Raw genomic sequence first — 21769 nt, forward strand, 5'->3', positions numbered from 1 at the left:
AGAGGAGGTAAAGATAGGAGGATCAGTAGTTCAAGGTCATCTTTAGTTACATTGAGTTAAGGGCCAGCCTGAGCTTCATGAAACTACCTCAAAACAAATAAGCAAGTAAAAAAATTACATCAAATCTGTAAATCACTCAGTATCCTTATACTGTTGAGTTTTTCCATCATATCTCATATCTTAATAGATTTTTCTTCTTAGATTATTATTAATGTATAGGACTGCAACTGATTTTATGTGTTTAATTTCTATGTTGCTACTTCACTGTATTTATTAGTTCTAACAGGTTTTGGGGGGTGTGCATGTATGTTAGTGTAGTCTTTGAAATTTTTGATACATGGTCATATTGTTCATTAACAATGATAATTTCACTTTTTGTTTTCCAGTTTAGTTATTTCTATTTTCTTCCTAGAACTTCTACCATTATTGTCAGAACATCAAGTATTATAGTGAACAGAAGTGGCAAAGATATTACCTTTGTTAAATTTATAATTTCAGAGGAAAAGCTTATAGTTTTTCACTATTTCTTGTGGTTTTTCTGTGGGTGTTTCATATATGACTTTAATATAATTATATTTTAAAGATACTTGGTCCCACCCCTGGGCACCATCCTGGGAGGACCTGCCCAACTTGGCCCCAGTTTCCAGCCAATTGGCAGGCCCTGTGGGAAGGCTCCCCTTTTCCAAGACTGCAGGCAGACCCTGCAATCTCCACACCCTGCCCCCAGACCTATTTGCCCAAGACCACAGCCACTTCCTGAGACTCAGAGACCAGCCTGCAGCTCCCATCCACCCTGGAACTCCCATCTGGACCAGAGTCCAGAGATACCCTCTGGTGGACACTACAACCTCAACACCTTGCCCCCACACCTATCTGCTGGAGACCCCAGCCACTTCCGGAGACTTAGAGACCAGTGTCCAATATTCCATCCTATCCCGGATCTCCCATCTGGACCAGAGAGACCCCAGCTCCCATCTGCCCCCGAACTCCCATCTGGACCAGAGCTTCCATTCTGTCCTGGAACTCCCATCTGGACAGGAGGAGCTCCCATCTGGACAAGATAAGGAGAACCCACTTCCTGAGACTCAGAGTCCAGCCCCCTAGCTCCTATCTGGCCAGCACTCTCATCTGGACCAGAGCTCCCATCCAGCCCAGAGCTTCCATCTGGACTCCTTAAATCTGTCAGCTCTGTCTGGACCAAGTACACCAATAAGACCAAGAACGAACCCACAAGGAGATGGGCAGACGCCAAGGCAGAAGTACATACAACAAAATAAAGAGCAATACAGCATCACCAGAACCTAGCCCTTCTCCAACAGCTAGACCTGAACATCATGGAATGGAAGAAGAAGAAGAAGAAAACAACCTTATAAGTAACATCATGAAGAGGCTAGAACCTTATATAGAAGAAATCAAAAATAAAGTGGAGGAACAGACAAACAAAAAAAATGGGAAGAACATTATAAAAAACTAGAGGAAAGGATAATTAAAGCAGAAGAAAACAATAAGTCCCTGAAAGAAAATCAGGAAAAAACATGGGAAGTAGTCCAAGACCTGAAGAGGGAAATAGAAAAAATGAAGACACTAGCAGAAGGAATGCTGGAAATAGAAAATCTGAGTAAACAAACAGGAACTTCAGATGCAAGTATAACCAACAGAAGGCAAGAAATGGAAGAGAGGATCTCTGGTGTTGAAGATACGGTAGAAGAAATAGATTAATCAGTCAAAGAAAACACTAAAACCAACAAAATCATGACCCAAAATGTCCAAGAAATTTGGGACACCGTGAAAAGGACAAACCTACGAATAATAGGGATAGATGAAGGAGAAGAATACCAACTCAAAGGCACAGAAAATATATTTAACAAGATTATAGAAGAAAACTTTCCCACCTTAAAGAATGAAATGCTTATGATGATACAAGAAGCCTATAGAACACCAAACAGAGTAGACACCCCCCCCCCAAAGTCCCCTCGCCACATAATAATTAAACAACTAAACATACAGAATAAAGAAAGAATATTAAGGGCAGCAAAGGAAAAAGGCCAAGTGACTTATAAAGACAAACCCATCAGAATAACACCCAATGTCTCAATGGAGACCTTGAAAGCCAGAAGGACCTGGACAGATAAAATGCAGACACTAAGAGACCATGGATGCCAGCCTAGACTAATATACCCAGCAAAACTCTCAGTCATCATAGATGGAGTGAACAAGACCTTCCAAGACAAAACCAGATTTCAACAATACTTATCCACAAACCCAGCCCTACAGAAAGCACTAGAAGGAAAATTCCAACCTAAGGAAGGCAGATACACCCATGAAAACACAGGCAATAGATAACACCACAGCAGTAAACCCCAAAGAAGAGAAGTACACACACACTACTACCAAATAATAAAAATAATAACATGAACAAACAATCACTGGTCATTAATATCCCTTAATATCAATGGATTTAACTTACCTATAAAAAGACACAGACTAACAGAATGGATATGAAAACGGGACCCATCTTTCTGCTGCATACAAGAAACACACCTCAAATTCAAAGACAGACACCTCCTAAGAATAAAATGCTGTGAAAAGACTTTCTAATTAAATGGTCTTAAGAAACAAGCTGGTGTAGCCATCTTAATATCCAGCAAAATAGACTTCAGACTAAAATCAATCAAAAGAGATGATGAAGGACATTACATACTCATCACAGGAAAGATCCACCAAGATGAAGTCTCAATTCTGAACATTTACGCCCCAAACACAAGGGCACCCACATATGTAAAAGAAATGTTACTAAAGCTTAAATCACATATAAAACCCCACACATTAATAGTGGGAGACTTCAACACCCCACTTTCACCTCTGGACAGATTGGCCAAATTAAAACTTAACAGAGACATAATGGTCTTAACTGATATTATGGCTCAAATGGACTTAATCGATATCTACAGAACATTCCACCCAAACAAAAAAGAATATACCTTCTTCTCAGCACCCCATGGAACCTTCTCTAAAATCGACCACATACTTGGCCACAAAGCAAGTCTCAACAGATACAAAGCAATTGGAATAACCTCCTGTGTTCTGTCGGACCACCATGGTTTAAAGTTAGATTTCAATAACAGAAAAAACTACAGAAATCCTGCAATCTCATGGAAACTGAATAATGCTCAACTGAATCACCAATGGGTTAAGGAAGAAATAAAGAAATTAAAGACTTCCTAGAGATCAATGAAAATGAATATACCACATACCCAAACTTATGGGACACTATGAAAGCAGTGCTAAGAGGGAAATTCATAGCACTGAATGCCCACATAAAGAAGCTGGAGAAGTCTCATGCTAGTGACTTGACAGCACACCTGAAAGCCCTTGAACAGGAAGAAGCAAATTCTCCCAGGAGGAACAGATGCCAGGAAATTATCAAATTGAGAGCTGAAATCAATAAAATAGAAACAAAGAGAACAATACAAAGGATTAATGAAACAAAGAGTTGGTTATTTGAGAATATCAACAAGATAGACAAGCCCTTATCCAAACTAACCAAAAGACAGAGAGAGAGCATCCAAATTAACAAAATCAGAAATGAAAAGGGGGACATAACAACAGACAATGAGGAAATCCAGAGAATCATCAGTTTCAAAAACCTCTACTCCACAAAACTGGAAAATCTAAAAGAAATGGATAATTTTTTGGATAGGTACCACATACCTAAGTTAAATCAAGACCAGATAAACCATTTAAATAGTCCAATAACCCTTAAGGAAATAGAATCAGTCATTAAAAGTCTCCCAACCAAAAAAAGCCCAGGACCAGATGGTTTCACTGCAGAATTCTACCAGATCTTCAAAGAAGACTTAATACCAATACTCTTTAAGTTGTTCTACACAATAGAAGCAGAAAGAATATTAACAAACTCCTTCTATGAGGCTATAATTACCCTGATTCCTAAACCAAAGATGCAACAAACAAAGAGAACTACAGACCGATCTCCCTCATGAACATTGATGCAAAAATACTCAATAAAATACTGGCAAATAGACTCCAAGAACACATCAAAACAATTATCCACCATGATCAAGTAGGCTTCATCCCAGGGATGCAAGGGTGGTTCAACATACGAAAGTCCGTCAATGTAATATACCATATAAACAAACTCAAAGATAAAAACCACATGATCATCTCACTAGATGCAGAAAAAGCATTTGACAAAATCCAACACCCCTTCATGATAAAGGTCTTGGAGCGATCAGGAATACAGGGAACATACCTAAACATAATAAAGGCAATCTATAGCAAGCCAACAGCCAACATCAAATTAAATGGAGAGAAACTCAAAGCAATACCACTAAAATCAGGAACAAGGCAAGGCTGTCCCCTCTCCCCATACTTATTCAATACAGTACTTGAAGTTCTAGCCAGAGCTATAAGACAACATAAGGAGATTAAGGGGATACAAATTGGAAAGGAAGAAGTCAAGCTTTCCCTCTTTGCAGATGACATGATAGTATATATGAGTGACCCCAAAAATTCAATCAGGGAACTGATATAGCTAATAAAAACCATCAGCAACATAGCAGGATACAAGATCAACTCAAAAAAATCAGTAGCCCTCTTATATACAATAGATAAACAGGCTGAGAAGGAAATCAGAGATACATCACCCTTTACAATAGCCACAAATGATATAAAATACCTTGGGGTTACTCTAACTAAGCATGGGAAGGACCTATATGACAAGAACTTTAAGTCCCTGAAAAAAGAAATTGAAGAAGATGTCAGAAAATGGAAAGATCTCCCATGCTCATGGATAGGCAGGATTAACATAGTAAAAATGGCAATTTTACCAAAAGCAATCTACAGATTCAACACAATCCCCATCAAATTACCAACACAATTCTTCACAGATGTGGAAAGAATAATACTCAATTTCATGTGGAAAAACAAAAAAACCAGGATAGCCAAAAGAATCCTGTACAATAAAACAACCTCTGGAGGCATCACAATCCCTGACCTCAAGCTCTACTATAGAGCTACCATAATAAAAACAGCTTGGTACTGGCATAAAAACTGACATGTGGACCAATGGAATCGAATTGAAGGCCCTGACATTAACCCGCACACCTATGAACATATAATTTTTGACAAAGAAGCCAAAAATGTACAATGGAAAAAAGAAAGCATCTTCAACAAATGGTGCTAGCATAACTGGATGTCAATGTGTAGAAGGCTGCAAATAGATGCATATCTGTCACTGTGCACAAAACTTAAGTCCAAGTGGATCAAAGACCTCAACATAAATCCAGTTACTCTGAACCTGATAGAAGAGAAAGTAGGAAGTACTCTTGAATGCATTGGCACCAGAGATCACTTTCTAAATATAACACCAGTAGCACAGACACTGAGAGAAACAATCAATCAATGGGACCTGATGAAACTGAGAAGCTTTTGTAGAGCAAAGGACATGGTCCACAAAACAAAGCAACAGCCTACAGAATGGGAAAAGGTCTTCACCAACCCCACATCTGACAGAGGGCTAATATCCAGAATATATAAAGAACTCAAGAAATTAGACATCAAAATGCCCAACAGTCCAATTAAAAAATGGGCTATAGAACTAAACAGAGAATTCTCAACAGAGGAAGTTCAAATGGCTGAAAGACATTTAAGGAATTGCTCAACATCCCTAATTATCTGGGAAATGCAAATCAAAAGGACTCTGAGATACCACCTTACACCTAGAATGGCTAAGATCAAAAACACAGAAGACAGCTTATGCTGGAGAGGACGTGGAGCAAGGGGAACTCTCCTCCACTGCTGGTGGGAATGCAAGCTTGTACAGCCACTTTGGAAATCAATATGGCGCTTCCTTAGAAAATTGGGGATCCATCTCCCCCAAGACCCAGCTGTAGCACTCTTGGGCATATACCCAAGGAATGCTCAATCGTACCACAAGGGCATTTGCCCAGCTATGTTCATATCAGCATTGTTTGTAATAGCCAGAACCTGGAAACAACCTAGATGTCCTTCAACTGAAGAATGGATAAAGAAAATATGGTACATATATACAATGGAGTACTACTCAGCAGAGAAAAACAATGACATCATGAGGTTTGCAGGCAAATGGATGGATCTAGAAAAAAATCATCCTGAGTGAGGTAACCCAGACTCAGAAGGACAAACATGGTATGTACTCACTCATAGGAGGATACTAGGTGTAAAACAAAGATGACTAGACTGCTATACAACTCCAGGGAGGCTACCTCGAAAACGGGACCCTAGGAAAGACACAGGGATCACCCAGTGACAGAGAAATGGATGAGATCTACATGAACAACCTGGGCGAGAGTGGGAGAAATGAAGGGCAAGGTTTGAGGGAAGGTAGGCTTGGGGGAGCAGGAGATCCCAGTTGGATCAGGAACCGAAAGGAAGAACAAGGAATGGTAGACCATGTTGGATGAGGACCACATGAGAACAGGAGTGGGCAGAGTGCTGGAGAGGTCCCCTGAGGTCCACAGTGATGTATCCTCTGTAGACTGCTGGCAATGGTTGAGGGAAAGCCTGATCTGACCTAGTCTGGTGATCAGATGGCCAAACACCCTGATGATCGGGCTGGAACTCTCATCCAGTGACTTATGGAAGTGGATGCAGAGATCCCCAGCCAGGCCCCAGGTGGAGCTCCGTGTGTTCTGTTGTGGAGAAGGAGGAGGGACTGTGGGAGCGTGATTTGTTGAGCCCAGGATTGGAAAAAGCATGGTGACGAAAGGCCAGATGAATGGAAGCACATGAATTATGAACCAAAGGCTGTGGAACCCCCAGCTGGATCAGGCCCTCTGGATAAGTGAGACAATCGAATAGCTTGAACTGTTTGGGAGGCACCCAGGCTGAGGGACCGGGACCTGTCCTTAGTGCATGAGCTGGCTGTTTGGAACCTTGGGCTTACACAGGGACACTTTGCTCAGCCTGGAAGGAGGGGACTGGACCTGCCTGTACTGAATCAACCTGGTTGAACTGAATCCCCAGGGGAGTCTTGGCCCTGGAGGGGATGGGAATGGGGGGGAGGGGCTGGGGGGAAGGTGGGGGTGGGGGCAGGAGGCGGGAGGACAGGGGAACCCATGGCTGATGTGTAAAATTAAAACACAAATATAATAAAAAAGGGAAAAACAAACAAACAAAAAAGATACTCCTAGATTATTGAATTATTTGATGATGAAAGGTGTTTAATTTTGTTAAATGTTTGTTCTGTATAACTTTCATGCATTTTCACTTCTTCATTCTATTAATATGTTGTATTACTTGAAGCATTTCTAATGGCAAACCATACTTAAATTCTAGTAATAAATCCAACTTAATTATGATCTTTTTAATGTGCTGTTGAGTAACTAATTGGCTACATTTTGTTGAGGACCTTCACGTAAATGTTCATAGTGACATTTGTCAGTGTTTTTCTTATGGTGTCTTTATCTGGCTTTGGGTCATCAGGGTTATTTCTGACCTTACAAAATTAGTTGCTGAATATTCTACCCTGCTTGAGGTTTTGGAATATTTTGAGGAAATTTGTTGTTATTTCTTCTTTAACTGTATGTTAAAATTTATTTGTGAAGTCACCATGTCTAGGGCTTTACTTTGAAATGTTTGAATACTAATTCAGTCCTATTATTAGCTCTGAGTCTTTTCAGATAGTCTTCATCTTTGTAATTCTTTTCCTTGGTAGGCATTGTATTTCCTAGGCATTTATCTGTGGTGGCCCGCAGAGGCTCCTTTTAAGGCCTTACTCAAGGTTGGAGAGTTTGAGCTTGCTTTGCCCAGCAGGGCTACATAATGGGATGATTTGGCCACCGGAGTAGGTACCAGGTGTTTGGAAGGGTCTACACTTGGCTTTGATCTTGAAAGAAGGAGGTCTTTTGCCTCTCCCCTTGGCAGTGTATAAAAAGCTTATTAGAATAAATCTCAGGCATTGTATTGACCCAGGGCCCTCTGGAAGCTATCCTTTGTGTCTCTGTCTTTTCTCTCTGTCTTAGTCTATATTTCTATCTGATACTTCCTCATTCCTTTCTCCTCCCTATAAGAACCCTTCCTTTTACAGGTCAGAACTGGACTCCATTTATCCATTTCCTTTAGGTTACCTGTCTTTTTTGTATGTATGTTTGAATATAATACTTTTAATTTCCTAGTAATTGGTATTAATATTCTCACCTTTACTCTTTGTTAGTCACTTGAATATGTTTCTGTGTCCATCTGTGTCATTCAGATTTCCATTACTTTAACAAAAAGGTAAGTTGTTCATAAAAAGAAAAGATTTATATCAACTTACAGCTTTGAGGTTCTTGTCCATGACTGGTTCACTATTAGTTTAGGCAGCACGTTGTGGAATTTGTGTGTATATGGTAGAGCAAAGTTGGTATTCAGTGGACATGAGAGACAAGGGAAAGAGAATGTTCCCCAGTGATCTGAAGATACACCATTAGACCCCACCTATGGATGTTTCCTCACCACACAATAGAACATGGCTGGGGGACCAGACCTTTTACTACATGGCTCTTGGCTACACATAAGAGCCATGTCATAACACCATCGAAATAAGAGTCACCCAATCTTGGTGTTGTATTTTAACAAGCATATTTTGGTTTTATTGATTTTATCTCTGACACTTTACATTTCAAATGTTTCTGCTTGAATCTTTATTATGTCTGCCTTTGTATTTAGTTCTTGTTTTTTTTTTTTTTGTGGATTTCTTAAGTTATAAAGCTAGATAGTTGTTCTGAAATCTTTCTGATTTGTTGATATATATTTGTAGCTATGAACTTCCTCCTTAGAACGAACTTTACTGTGTGGTAAGTTGTGATATATTGTTTATTTTCTTCTCTAGGTGTTTCTAATTTACTCACTAATTTTTTAGTTTTCTAGTTTTCCTTGGTATTGAGTTCTAATTTCATTTTCTTTTGTTTATAGCAAATAGTCTTCATTATTTAAATCTTTTAAGATCTTTTGATAGATACTTGATTTGTGGCTTAGTTTATAGTCTTTTCTGGAAAACATCCCATGTTTACTTGAAGATTATGTATTTTGTTATTACTTAAGCATTCTGTGTATGTTAAGCTATTTTAATTTAAGGCCTCTGTTTTCTTCCTTGTCTTTTGCCTGGTTGTCTATTTATTGGTTATTGAACTGTGTGGAGTGAAGCTGTAGACTTAGAGAAACTCTACGGCTATAAGCAGAGTTTAACAGGCCTTTCGGATGGGAGCTTAGAAGACCAAAATGTGGACGGAATTTAGACAGTGAAGTCTGGTGTATGAGGCTGTGGAGGAGAACAAGGACTGTTTGGGGACTTACCGAGGAGTTATTACTACATTCTAACAGAATTGAATCTGCATTGTGCCCATGTCCTAAAATTGGAGTGAGAATAAATTTGAAAGTAGTGGACCAAGTCATTTGGCTGAGAGAATTTGAAGACTCCATTGCATTAGCTATGATGTGGTTACTACTCACTGCTTTTAGGCAGTTCTCCATTGAGATAGAGAGCGGAAAGATAGGAAAAATGTGCATTTTGGTAAAGAAAAGGACCATGAATGACTTTAAAGTTTTAGATGAGGGCTTATAGAAAGAGCAGCTACAGTCTTTTTAAAAAGATTGCTGTTGGTGGCTGGAGACATGGCTCAGAGGTTAAGAGCTGATTCCAGAGGTCCTGAGTTCAATTACCAGCAACCACATGGTGGCTCACGAACATATATGATGAGATCTGGTGTTCTCCTGGCATGCAAGCAGAACACTGTGTACATAACAAGTCTTTAAAAAAAAAAAACAGATTGCTGTCATTAAAAAGAAACCTCATAATCATCCATGGAAAAATGCATGCCCTGAGGATACGACTCCACCCATTAAGGGTTCATAATTGTGAAAATGAAAATTAATTTGAAAGAAATAAGACTGATTGAAAGGCTGAAAGTGTCTTGGATAAAAACAACCACCTAGGAAAGTGTTTTCCCAGGTTCAACCACCAAGGTGAGCAGAAGCCATACAACTGTGATAGGAAGGGGGCAGACTACATCTTGAACTGGCAGCAGAACTTGGCAGTGTCATCACATGGTGCTGGCTCTACAAGGATGTGAAATGCACAATTTCCAGAGCTGTGAATGTTTGCATCAATGTTACAGAAACCTGAAGAGGTCAAGCTCTTGTGGGATATTACTTTAACTGGGCAAAGATGTGTTACACTTGTTTATGCTGAGGAATATTACTTTAACTATGTGAAAGTGTGTTACATTTGTTTCTGCTGCCTTTGTTAATGATGTAAAGATGTGTTACATGTGTTTAATGCTGCATTTGTTTAATTATGTAAAGATATGTTCCTGTTTCACCTTGCCTGCCTAAGGCACCTGTTTGGTCTAATAAAAAGTTGAATATCCAGTAGCTAAGCAGGACAGGGATAGGCAGGGCTGGTAGGCAGAGTGAATAAGTAGGAGAAATCTAGTCTTGAGCAGAAAAAGAAGAAGAGTGGAGAGAACGAGGGAGAAAGAGAGAGAGAGACGCCTGGGGCCAGCCAGTTGGCTGCTAGCCAGCAGATATAGAAAAGAAAGGTTAAAAAGCCGTGGAGCAAAAGGTAGATAAAGAGAAACAGGTTAATTTAAGTTAAAAAAGCTAGCCAGAAATGAGTCTAAACTAGGCCAAGTATACATAACTAACAATGAGTCTCCCTGTCATGATTTGGTCGGTGGCCCAAGAGAAAACGTCTGGTAGACAGTTACGTTTTAGAGTTGAATTCTTTGTAGGAGGCTCTGACAAGCTATTGCCTGAAGAAGCTGTGAAGGTGGAGCCAAGTTGTACTGGAGTCCTCAGGTGATTGAAGATGTCAGGACATCCACTAAAGCAAAGCTTGAGGCATGCAATTGGGTGGTGGTGGGGGGTTAAGGAGAGAGAGAGAGAGAGAGAGAGAGAGAGAGAGAGAGAGAGAGAGAGACAGAGAGAGACAGAGAGACAGAGAGAGAGAAACAGGAGGGGGATGAACAAACACTGGAAGGATGAGGCTACCCAAGGTTATTGGAGCTGACAGTACCACCAAGAGCCCCGTTTCTGGACATGGATTTGATGTTTGCCTACGAGGCTTGAGTTTTGCCTTGGCCCAGTTTTTCCTTGCTATGCTCCCATTACTCCATTTTGAAATGAGACACCTTTTGTCATATTCTTGAAAATTTTCTTTGAGAATTTCATATGATGTATTCTGATCATATTCACCTCCCTCTGGTAGCTCCTCTCATATCTACCTCTCTTCCTTATACACTTAATGTTGTGTCCTCTGCATTTTTTAAAAAACTAAGTCCAATTTATGCTATCAATATACTCTTGGATGTGTGGTTTTAGATCTACCAGGGGCCACACTATTAAAGAAAACCAACTCCTTCCCCCAGCAGCTACAGTTGCAAATAGATACTCGGCTAGGGGTGGGACTTCATGCCCACCCACCCTGCTCCATGATGGGACTTTATCTGGCATGAGCTTGCACAGATCTGTGTGTGCTGTCACACCACTATGAATGCAGTATGGCTGAAGCTTCCAGGTGAGGACCAGATTGATTTCTCCATGTCCTATGTCCAAACTATGTGGCATCTTCAGCAATAGGGTCTTAACTGTCATGTTCTGAAAGGTAACCAAGAACATTGGTAATAGACTGTAATAGAAGGTAATATTTGAGGATCTATGTAACCTCACTGGCCAACAAGTCCAAAAGAGGTAACCCATTCCTGGCACAAGGCTTTTCGTTTGTTCCTCTTCCTTTTGCTCTTATTTTCTTCAATTGAGTGCTCTCTCTCGCTCTCTCTCTCTCTCTCTCTCTGTCTATCATCTATCTATCTATCTATCTATCTATCTATCTATCTATCTATCTATCATGTATCTATCATCTGTCTATCAATCAATCATCTGTCTATCTATCATCTATCTATCTATCTATCTATCTATCTATCAATCATCCATCTTTATCTACCTACCTACCTACCTACCTACCTATAATTTATCATCCATCTATTTCTATCTAATATATCATCTGTCTATCTTCTATCTATCCATCTGTCTGTCTATCATCTATCTATTATCTATCTTTATATATAAAGTAGCAGATTTCCTTATGGCATTTTTATACCTACTAGTTTTTGGTAATCTTCCCCCTACCCTCTTCAGCATCTCCTCACCCCTTGTACATCTAAACAAACCCTTTCACCCTAAGTAGCTACTAAGATCTTTTAGTATCCTATCACATGTGTTCTATTACTTTCCCTATTGCTCCTCCTTAACTCCTTTTTCTGGTCCCAGTTCTGGTCCTTGGCATCTATGGTCACTCACTCACATGCACTGTATATAAGTTAAAGCTGGGTGTGTTGTTACTCGTCTGTAATCCCAGCACTTGGGAGGCAGAGGTAGGCAGGCTCATATTTCTGTGAATATGAGGCCAGCCTGGTCTACATAGAAAGTTCCAGGCCAGCCAGGGCTACATAGCAAGACCATCAGAAAAGGAAATCAAATTGAAATCCATAAATGAGAGAGAGAATGTGGCATTTGTCTTTCTAAGCCTGGGTTACCTTGTGTAATATAATGTTTTCCAGTTCCATACATTTTTCGTATAAATTGAATAATTTAGTTTATACCTCAATAATTTTCCATTGTGTTTCTGTATCACACTTGCATTATATGTTCATCTGTTGATGAACATCTGTGCTGATTCTGCTTCCTTAATGTTGAGAAGAGAACATCCATAAACATGGATAAATATGTCTAGTGTAGAGTCCTTTGGGTATATACCTAGAAGTGGTCTATCTAGCCACACCAGTTTAAACTCCCATCAATCATGAATAAGGGCTCCTCTTTCCCCACATCCTCGACAGCATTTTTTTTTTTTTTAATAATAGCCATTCTTACTGGGGAAAGATGGATTCTCAAAGTGGATTTGTGTTTCCTTGATGGCTAAGGATGTTGAACACTTTAAAAATACTCAGGACATTTCTATTTCTTCTTTTAAAAAGTATCTGGTCAGTTCACTGACAAGGCAGTTTTGTTTTAGGGAGTTCATTTTTGCAGTTCTTTACATATTTTAGATATTAGTACCTTGTCTGAAGTGTACCTGGCAAATATTTTTCTCCCATTCTATAGGTTGTCTCTTAACTCTGGACCCTTTTTTATGTGCATAAGCCATTTAATTTTATTCAAACCGATTTGTGAATTCTTGAGTCTATTTTCTGTACTATTGGGGTTCTGTTCTCAAAGTTCTTAACTGTATCTATATCCCATGTTTTCTTCTAGTGGCTTCAATTCTTCAGGTTTTAAATTAAGGTTTTTTAATCTAGTTTCATCTTTCTTTTGTGCAGGATGAGAGATAACAGACCTAATTTAGCAGTTCTGCATAGCATCTTTTTGGAATCTTATCTAAAAATGAATTTCTTGAAACACTTCTCCCATGCTTTTCTTGCAGTAAGTAGTTTCTAATTTACAGTCATAGTTTTAAGCATTTGGTCCATTTGGAGTTGATTTTTGCAGACAGTGGAAGATGGATCTAGCTTCATTCTTCTGTATATGGATTTAGTTTTCCCAGCATTATGCATTAGAGAAATTATTTTCCCAGTGTGTACTTTGGCACCTTTGTTGAGAATGATTTGTCCTTAGATATTACTGGTTAATTTCTGTGATCTGTTTCATTGCTGTGTTGTAGAGACCCACAGAGGTTTCCTATTGAGAATGTACTCAGGGTCTGAGAATCTGAGCTTGCTTAACCCAGAAGGGCTGCATAAGGGAATGATTTGACCACAAGCGTGGTTACCAGGTATTTGGGTCTACACTTGGCTGTGTGGTGTGCTTTGATCTAGCAAGGGGGAGATCTTTTGCTCTGTGCCTTGGTATTGTTATAAAAAGCTCTTTTGAATAAATGGAAAAGGCCATTGGGTATTGACCCAGGTCCTCCCAAAGCTATCCTGTGTTTCTGTCTTTCTCTTCTTCACTATCTTTATATCTAATATTTTCTTATCCCTCTCTCCTATTGGTGAAATTATTAAGGCCACTCCACGTAGTTAAAAGGGAAGTTTATTTTGTGGGGTAACTTACAAATGAAGGGGTAGGTCGCAGAGTCTGGCAAAGGTATAGGGTAGTCCGGAGGCGTTCACTGGAGAACTCTGCTCGGTCCACCTCTCACGTCCCGCGTCCCGGAACCAAGAGAGTGAGTCCTTCCCGATCCTTCGTCTTCCGCTTCCTCCTCTGCCCCGCCTTGTGGGTGTGACCATTACCGAAGCCTCAGTGGGGGTTGGAACTTCCAGGCCAATGCTGGGATGCCTATCCACTACACTCTCCTCTTCATAAGAACCTTTGAAAAGGGGGGAGCAGGCCTCCCATACCATCTGTCCATTTTTGTGGCAGTATCATGCTTTGTTTATTATATAGCCTTGTAATATCTTAAGGTCAGCTATTCAAATTTTTACAGCTTTGTTTTATTCAAGATTGATTAGCCAATAGGCATCTTTTTGCCTCCATGTGAATTTTAGGGTTTTTTTTCCTATTTCTATATGAAGAATACCATTGGGATTTTGCTAAGAATTATGTTATATCTGTTCGTCTGTAAATTGCTTTGTTTGGTATGGAAATTTTAGCAATATTGGCTTGTCCAGTCTAAGGGTATAGGAGGTCTTTTCATTTTTCAATGTCCTGCTCATTTTCTTCATCAATATTTTGTAGTTTTTATTGTGGAGATCATTCAGCTTCCTTGGTTATATATATCACTAGATATTTTACTCTGGCAGCCATGAATAGGCTTGTTGATTAATTTCTTTATCAATAGGTCTGTTATTGTATAAAATTATATTGTCTGTTGATTTTGCATCCTGTAAAATTTGTAAATGTATCAGTACTAGCAAATTTTGTTTTAAGAGAAAAATTCATGGGTTTCTACATGTAAAAACATGCCATCTACTAATGAGTAACCTCTGGCTTCCTCCTTACTTGTTTTACAAAGCCTTTAGTCTTTTCATTGGATAAGATTTCCAATCCTATATTGAATAGTAGTATGAAAATGGACATTATCTCATTCATGACCTCTCAGTAAAGTCTTTTAGCTTTTCTTCATTCAAGATGTTTGCTGAGGGTTATAGTGTATAATTTTTATTGTGTTAAGGTACATTTCTTAAATTTTTAATTAATTGGGGTTTAAATATTTCATTTTTACCATGAAAGGATGTTGAGTTTTACTAAATGCTTTTCTTTAGCTGTCAAGATGATCATAAGGCTTTTGGATTTTATATGATATGTCACACAATTGAAATCTGTAAGACTTTAACATTTTTATTTGTTTTTGTTGTGTTTCAAAGGTGATCAAAACAGCCTCTGCTGTTGTGAGAATTATACCTCCTTTCATGGATTGCTTATACTGCCTCTCACACTGTTGTTACAGACATTTATAAAGAATTGTAGGATTTCTCTGGCTGTCCATCCAACCAATAATCTCTTCCTCCTGCCCCTCTTCTGGAGATACTGTGGTACCAAGAAATGATGACCTGCCCAAGGCTGTTGAGGCTCTTGGGAATGTTCATCTTCTTTTATTTAATTGATTTTTATGTATTATTAGTAGTAACTTAATTTTTCTTCACACTATTTCATTGGAAAGAGATTTTGAGAACAATATTTTACCTTAAAATTGTGAAACTTAAAAAGTATATTTTACTATAAACTTCTAGACTTACTGTATTTTCGACCCACAGATATTTGTAAAATTTCAGATACTTGAAATTTATACTGGCAGTGTGGCCTAAAGGTCATTCTAAAATGATGGATTCCATATGTGCTCTGTGATAAAGAACACATTCTTCTGTTGTTGTTGTTATGTGTGCTGTATCTATGCTATTCAGACTTGTGAGTTATAATACTTAGACCTTCTTGTCTGTTGATGTGTTTTGTGTTAGTAGAGTGAGCCATGTGTTGGACTCTCTGCATTCTCTCGTTTAGACTCTGGGGACTTCTAAATACTCCAAATACTAAATCCACAGAGGGCAAAAAGCTTTGTATTTGTCTTAGTCTAGCCTTAGCATTCTTGTGTGGTTGACAGTCTACACACCACATTCATATTACATGACAGAATATGCATCAGTCTACTATGTCTGTCATAGCACTGAGTGGATTTTCTATAACTTCAAGGTACATAACACATTTTTCCTTAAAATAATGATGGTTTATTCAAAAGTGACAGACTCTTCTGGAAAAGTAAACTTCTGTTGAAGTCTAAAGCTTTGTATTTAAAGAGGGAAAAAAATCTTAAGAAATGCAACCTATCCCTTAAGTATCTCCTGGAATTTACATATATGTTTGTTTCTGTTTCTCAGACATTGACTCGACTGTCTCTGAGAAGGAGCTGGCTCAGTTGGCTCACATTCGACCATTAGTATTCAATTATTCCACACAAACTGTCATGAAGGGTTTTTTAAAAATGCTCCAGAAAAAAGAAGAATATGATATCATCCGTGAGTTTTTGGTAAATATGTTGGTCTAAAGAAAAGTTTATAATTTTCTTTTTTATACCATAACCAAAAGTTTTCTTTGCTTTTTTCTTCCTTATTATACTGAGTACTTTGCTTGTATTTTTAGATACCATATTTTTAAAATAATAGATGTACATGGTAAAAATAATCAACTAGCATAAAAAGCTATAAAATATATAGATATGTCCCTTTCTCTTCCTCCCATTTCCCTCTAGGGCCCTTTAACTGTTAGGCTTGCCATTGTAAACTTGAAGTTTTGGGATGTTCTTTATTCAGCAATCTATCTGTCTAAAGAAACTTTTCTATGACATAGATTTTCATTTGTATTATCAGTCTGTGCAGCTGAACCTTTGAGTTAATTACATGGCAAGTATCCTCATTTCTTTAATAGGTCCAGGACATTTAGCTTGTTCTACTGCCTGTCTCTTAATCATCAATCATCCTTCATATGTGTATTATACATGTGTCCTTTTAAAGAACAAATTTCTAGAAAAACAGTATTTGGGGCTGTCAAAATTTCAAATTTATCCATCATGACTTTTAGTTGATGATCTGTCATTTCTTTATTATAAGATACAGAATTATCTTTCCATGTTTTTAAGCATTGCATATTTACATGCAGTTCTTTACCCAAATTTTTTGCTTATTATTTTCATATTAATTACTCTTAATATAATGAATAAATTATTCCTTTGGTGTGTTTTATGTATGATATATTTAAACACATAGATATGAACACATGTGTATGTATAGTGTATTTATACACATAGATAGGAACACATGCATATGTATAGTATATTTATACACATAGATATGGACATATATGTATGTATCTGTTTACCATGAAGGAATAACTAATTTTTAGTAGTGAAATTTGGTGACCAAAGGACTTCTGGGTTTTTACATTTTTAGTAATATCCATTTCAGTCTAAGAACATAATAATTATTTTATATTTTCTTGGTACTATTAAAATGTTTTTTAGTATCTTTTGAATCTTCCATCCAGTGTCCAGTTAGAATTTAACTTAAGTGTTTGGAAGGGGCGACTATTGTATATCTGTCCATTTGTCTTAAGATGCTGCTGAAAGATCATTATTATTATTATTGGTAATGAATGATGCCATGTTATCTTAGATTCTTTAAAATTGACTTTATTATTCATGTACTGGTTCCAGATTTCTAGGCTTTTAACATATATTAAGACTAACCTTCATTACTGTTGTGTGATTTTTTTTTTCTGGTTCTTCTTAAAGATTTCTTTCTGGGTTAGTTTTAGAATTGGCTTTCAGAAGGAGTAAAAACTGTCAGTCTGGCCATAGTACCATAGTGCTTGACACCTAGGTAAGCAGTTATTGATGGCAGCAGTTATTGGCAATTATTTAAGCACTGGTGGATACACAAAAATTAGCAAAGAAAATTTAAAATATACAGTTTCAGGCTTTATCCATATATATTAGAATAAAAAATACTGGATAATTTCCAGTTTCTTTTGTGCCATTGGCCCTTTGTGTCTGTGGACTCCACATTACTGGCCTCAATGGACTGTAGATCAAAAATATTTGGCAACACATTGCATCTGTGTTGAACTGTATAGATGCCTATCCTGTCTTTATACCTTAAGCAAGGTAGTGTAACATCTGTGTATGTAGCATTTTCATTGTTTTGAGTGGAAGTGTTCTGAAGATCATTAAGTCTGAAAGAATTGCACAGTTCATATGAAAACACTGTCCCTCATTTTATGTACAGGACTGTTAATGTCCATTGATTTCTCTTTCCTGTGGGAGTCCTGGGATGATGAAACAGGGTCTTTCCTAGCTTTGAGCTCTGAGCAAGAGCACATGCTCTGTGCTCTTGCTACTTTGCTTACCCATCCTTCCTGGGCCCTTCCAGACATGTTACATTTCACATAGTCACTTCTGGTGGCTTATGAAGACCCAGGTTAAAGCCTGCTTCCTTCCTGGGTGTTTTCTTATGTATCTTCAGGCACAATTAAATACTGTCATTAATACTATTGTTTCTGTAAGTCACATATTTGATTAAATATTTTTTATTCACTGCTTAAAGATGGGAAAATTTCTAGTTTGTCTTTGTATTCCAATATCTAGAACTAAATGCTTGATAAATTTTGGTGAATTCATAGTTGTTTAAGAGTTTCTTTTGAGAGGAAGAGAATTTTTTAGTCAGTATCTCAGCATAATTTCTTTTTTTTTTCTTTTTGGTCTTTTCAAGACAGGGTTTCTCTATGTAGTTTTGGTGCCTGTCCTGCATCTCACTCTGTAGACCAGGCTGGCCTCGAACTCACAGAGATCTGCCTGGCTCTGCCTCCCGAGTGCTGGGATTAAAGGTGTGCACCACCACCACTCAGCCCAGCATAATTTCTTTAAAGAGTAAGTTTTAAGGCTTCTTACAGCTTTCTAAAATGTTTTTGTTATGGTTATTTTGGTTAGAAAATGATAGTGTTATTATTAAATCCTAATAACTAAATACTCTATTTCATTTTTTTCTGAAAGGGTAATCAATAGTGTTCAGGGAGAAAACTATCTTGAGGACTTTACATTTTTCATCAATCAACTCATTGATTCATTGTCTTAACTTAGGATATTCTATGCAGTCCTTACAGAATGAGATTCTAGTTTCTCTGGTTTGTTATACAACATTGAATAGCAGGCCATCCCACATAGAGTATAAAGATAATAAATGCTAAACAAATGGAGGTTTCCCCTCTTTTTAAATAGTAAATATGTGGCTTTTTTTTAATGTTTCAAGGAGTTAGAACAAATGACTGTGCCTGATGACTTCAAGTCTGGAAATGAACTACTCAACAAAGACAAAAACAGATACCGAGATATTCTTCCATGTAAGCTGAGAGCTTTTTAAGTTATTTCCCTGTTAACGGTTGGGAAAAGGTAAAAACTGACTTTCTGCATGACAGACTTTGAACTTTATCCTGAAGAACTCTAGTAGCTAGCAGTGGATCATCTGGGCACATGCTAGGATCTGCGGCATCTCTTCTGAGTACTATTGTTGAGTTAGTTACACAGTCCTGTAGCCTGATTACCATGTAGGCTGCCATCTGTCAACTGGTAGCTGAAGCATGGCTGGCTACCTTCCCTGGCAGTTTGTTTAAACATTAAAATACAGTGGGGCTCTTTATGTCCTCTGCCCTAGATATTAATGCTAACTCATCAATCTGCAGCCCATCAGCTTCTTTATTATATCCAGGACTCTACCTGTTGCTTCATGCATTGGGGGAAGGGTAGAACTGGTTCCTGTTCCTCTGGTATTTCCTCACAGCATTTGTCAATCTCAACCATCCAAAGAACAGAAACAAAAATATGACAATGCAGTCTTAATGGAAATTTTTATCCTATGATCATTTTTTCAAAATCAAAATTTTCTAAGTCAAATTTACCATTTTTCTACTAACTTGACCATCTTCCATTATTAACTGCTTTCTTAATACAATCAGCCCCTGTTCAAGCCCCTTGTTATATGCAAAATGTGCTTGTCAATTACTACTTCTACCTCTCTAACGACTCTAGAATCTCCTCACACTTGTCTGTTGACATTGCTGCCAAGCTGGACCAAGTGTCTTTCCCTCTCAGCTGGTTTCTCTCTTCCTTCTGTCCCTGCCCATCGCAAGAGCTGCCGAAGCGATTTTCTTATGACACAGTCAGGACACCCTGCTTTCCTCTCCTCTGACCCTGTGTTACTGTCACGCTGGAGCTCTCCTCGGTGTTTGTCTGTCTGTCTGTAGCTTCTGTGGGTTTCTGGAAGGCATTCTTTTTCTTCCCTCCATATGATTAATACTTCAATCCATGCAAGAACTACCTTCTTTCCCTGCTGTGCTAATCTCTGTCAGTTTAGCCTTTCTTGTTTCCTCAAACGATTGGGTGATTTTCCAGGTGTCCTAGTATCTTGTTAGTGAGTGCTCTGCTTTCATGATTTTGTTGTTTCTCTAGATAGGCTTGAGGTAGTTCAAGTCAAAGTGGGACAGTGTTTGCCAAGATAAAATAGACGCCTCTATGTTTAGTTAGCTAATTCAGGCTAAAATAACTGTGATTATAAATCAATGAATACTTTCTCAAGATGGTTAAAATGATGCATTCTGTTATCTTCTGTGAGACAATATAAAATTACTAGTGAGTATTTCTGAAAATCAGGTTAGTAACCCACTATGCAACATTTTAGTGGTGCAAACAATTTGGTGCTACTCTGAAAGGTCAAAGGTCTCATGTTGACTTTTATCACTACATGTGCAATTACTCTTCAAGGAGACTAAAAGTAAAGTTTTTAAAAATTATTTTCTCGGGATTATAAGAAGTAAGAAGTACATTTTAGGAGTAAAGTGTATATATGTACTTGATGCTGCTTGAATTCTATCCTGGGCACAAAGGTTGACAAGGAGGTATATAGACACAAAAAAGTTCACTTAAATGGTTAAAAATAAGGGAAATCATCCTAAAGTTTTTGCTTTACTTAAACTGTGATTCAACTAAGTTCTAGTTTAAGATTTGCTCTCACTTCATCACACAGTCTAGTCTAATCTACATGTCAGCCTCTGCGGGTGAGAACCATGAAGCTTCTCTGGTTTCTCCATCACACACACAGATGACACACCAGGAAAGGCACAAGTCATTTATCTGCCCTCTCTTCAGTTAGCCTTCACCTTGCAGAGCCCGATGTGCACACATATCGTTACCAATACAGCATACTGTTAGGGATATTGAAACAGGAATCACACAGGGTTCCGTTGTCACTGTGTGTTAACCGTGAATAGTTGCACACGTAGCAAGTATGACTATTAACTCCTCAGTGTTCAAATTACTGTGTCAGTAAAAGATGGACAGCATGCCAGGACTAACCTGACGTCTTTCAAAATCTGTTTGTGTTGTGCAAACAAACAGCAAAGCATGTGGTTGTGTTGCCCCTTCGTCTCCCAGTGAGAAACTCACATGGCATCCTACATACGGGATAATCAAGGGAGGGAGAGCTGACCAACAAAGACAGGTCAGTGGCCTCGAAGGACAGAAAAGTTGTAATTCTGGGGCTACAATTAGAATTGAACACAAATGACCTTGTGGAGTAAATAGCTGACTGGAGCATGTGATCCTGTCACCAAGCAAGAGTCTCTACTGCTGCACTCAGCAGGACTTGCTGAAGGGTGACTTATCAAGAAGCAGGGAGTGGTTGGGACGGCCAGGATGAAGAGCACCTAGAAGTGTGCTGATTAGAAGCTTGGCATCACAGGAACTTTAGGATGGTTT

The 21769-nt window shown here is 38.3% G+C and overlaps 1 protein-coding gene across 10 annotated transcripts in view; it reads left to right on the top strand.

The window, feature by feature from the left end:
* Ptpn20 (protein tyrosine phosphatase non-receptor type 20) overlaps positions 1 to 21769 on the top strand; it is an 84834-nt gene that overhangs the window by 45852 nt on the left and 17213 nt on the right. For 3 of the 10 annotated variants that reach the window (XM_036198790.1, XM_036198789.1, XM_036198791.1), the window contains exons 6-7: positions 16347 to 16495; positions 19269 to 19359. The exons of 2 other annotated variants lie outside the window; for them this stretch is intronic. In XM_036198790.1, the coding sequence (XP_036054683.1) occupies positions 16347 to 16495; positions 19269 to 19359 (240 nt within the window). Of the gene's footprint in view, positions 1 to 16346; positions 16496 to 17791; positions 17844 to 19268; positions 19360 to 21769 lie in introns of those variants that run through there. 5 more of the 10 variants (XM_036198795.1, XM_036198796.1, XM_036198794.1 and 2 more) reach the window with 5 other exon arrangements.

Source organism: Onychomys torridus, chromosome 9 (genome assembly GCF_903995425.1).
Source record: "Onychomys torridus chromosome 9, mOncTor1.1, whole genome shotgun sequence".
NCBI classification, from domain to species: Eukaryota; Metazoa; Chordata; class Mammalia; order Rodentia; family Cricetidae; genus Onychomys; species Onychomys torridus.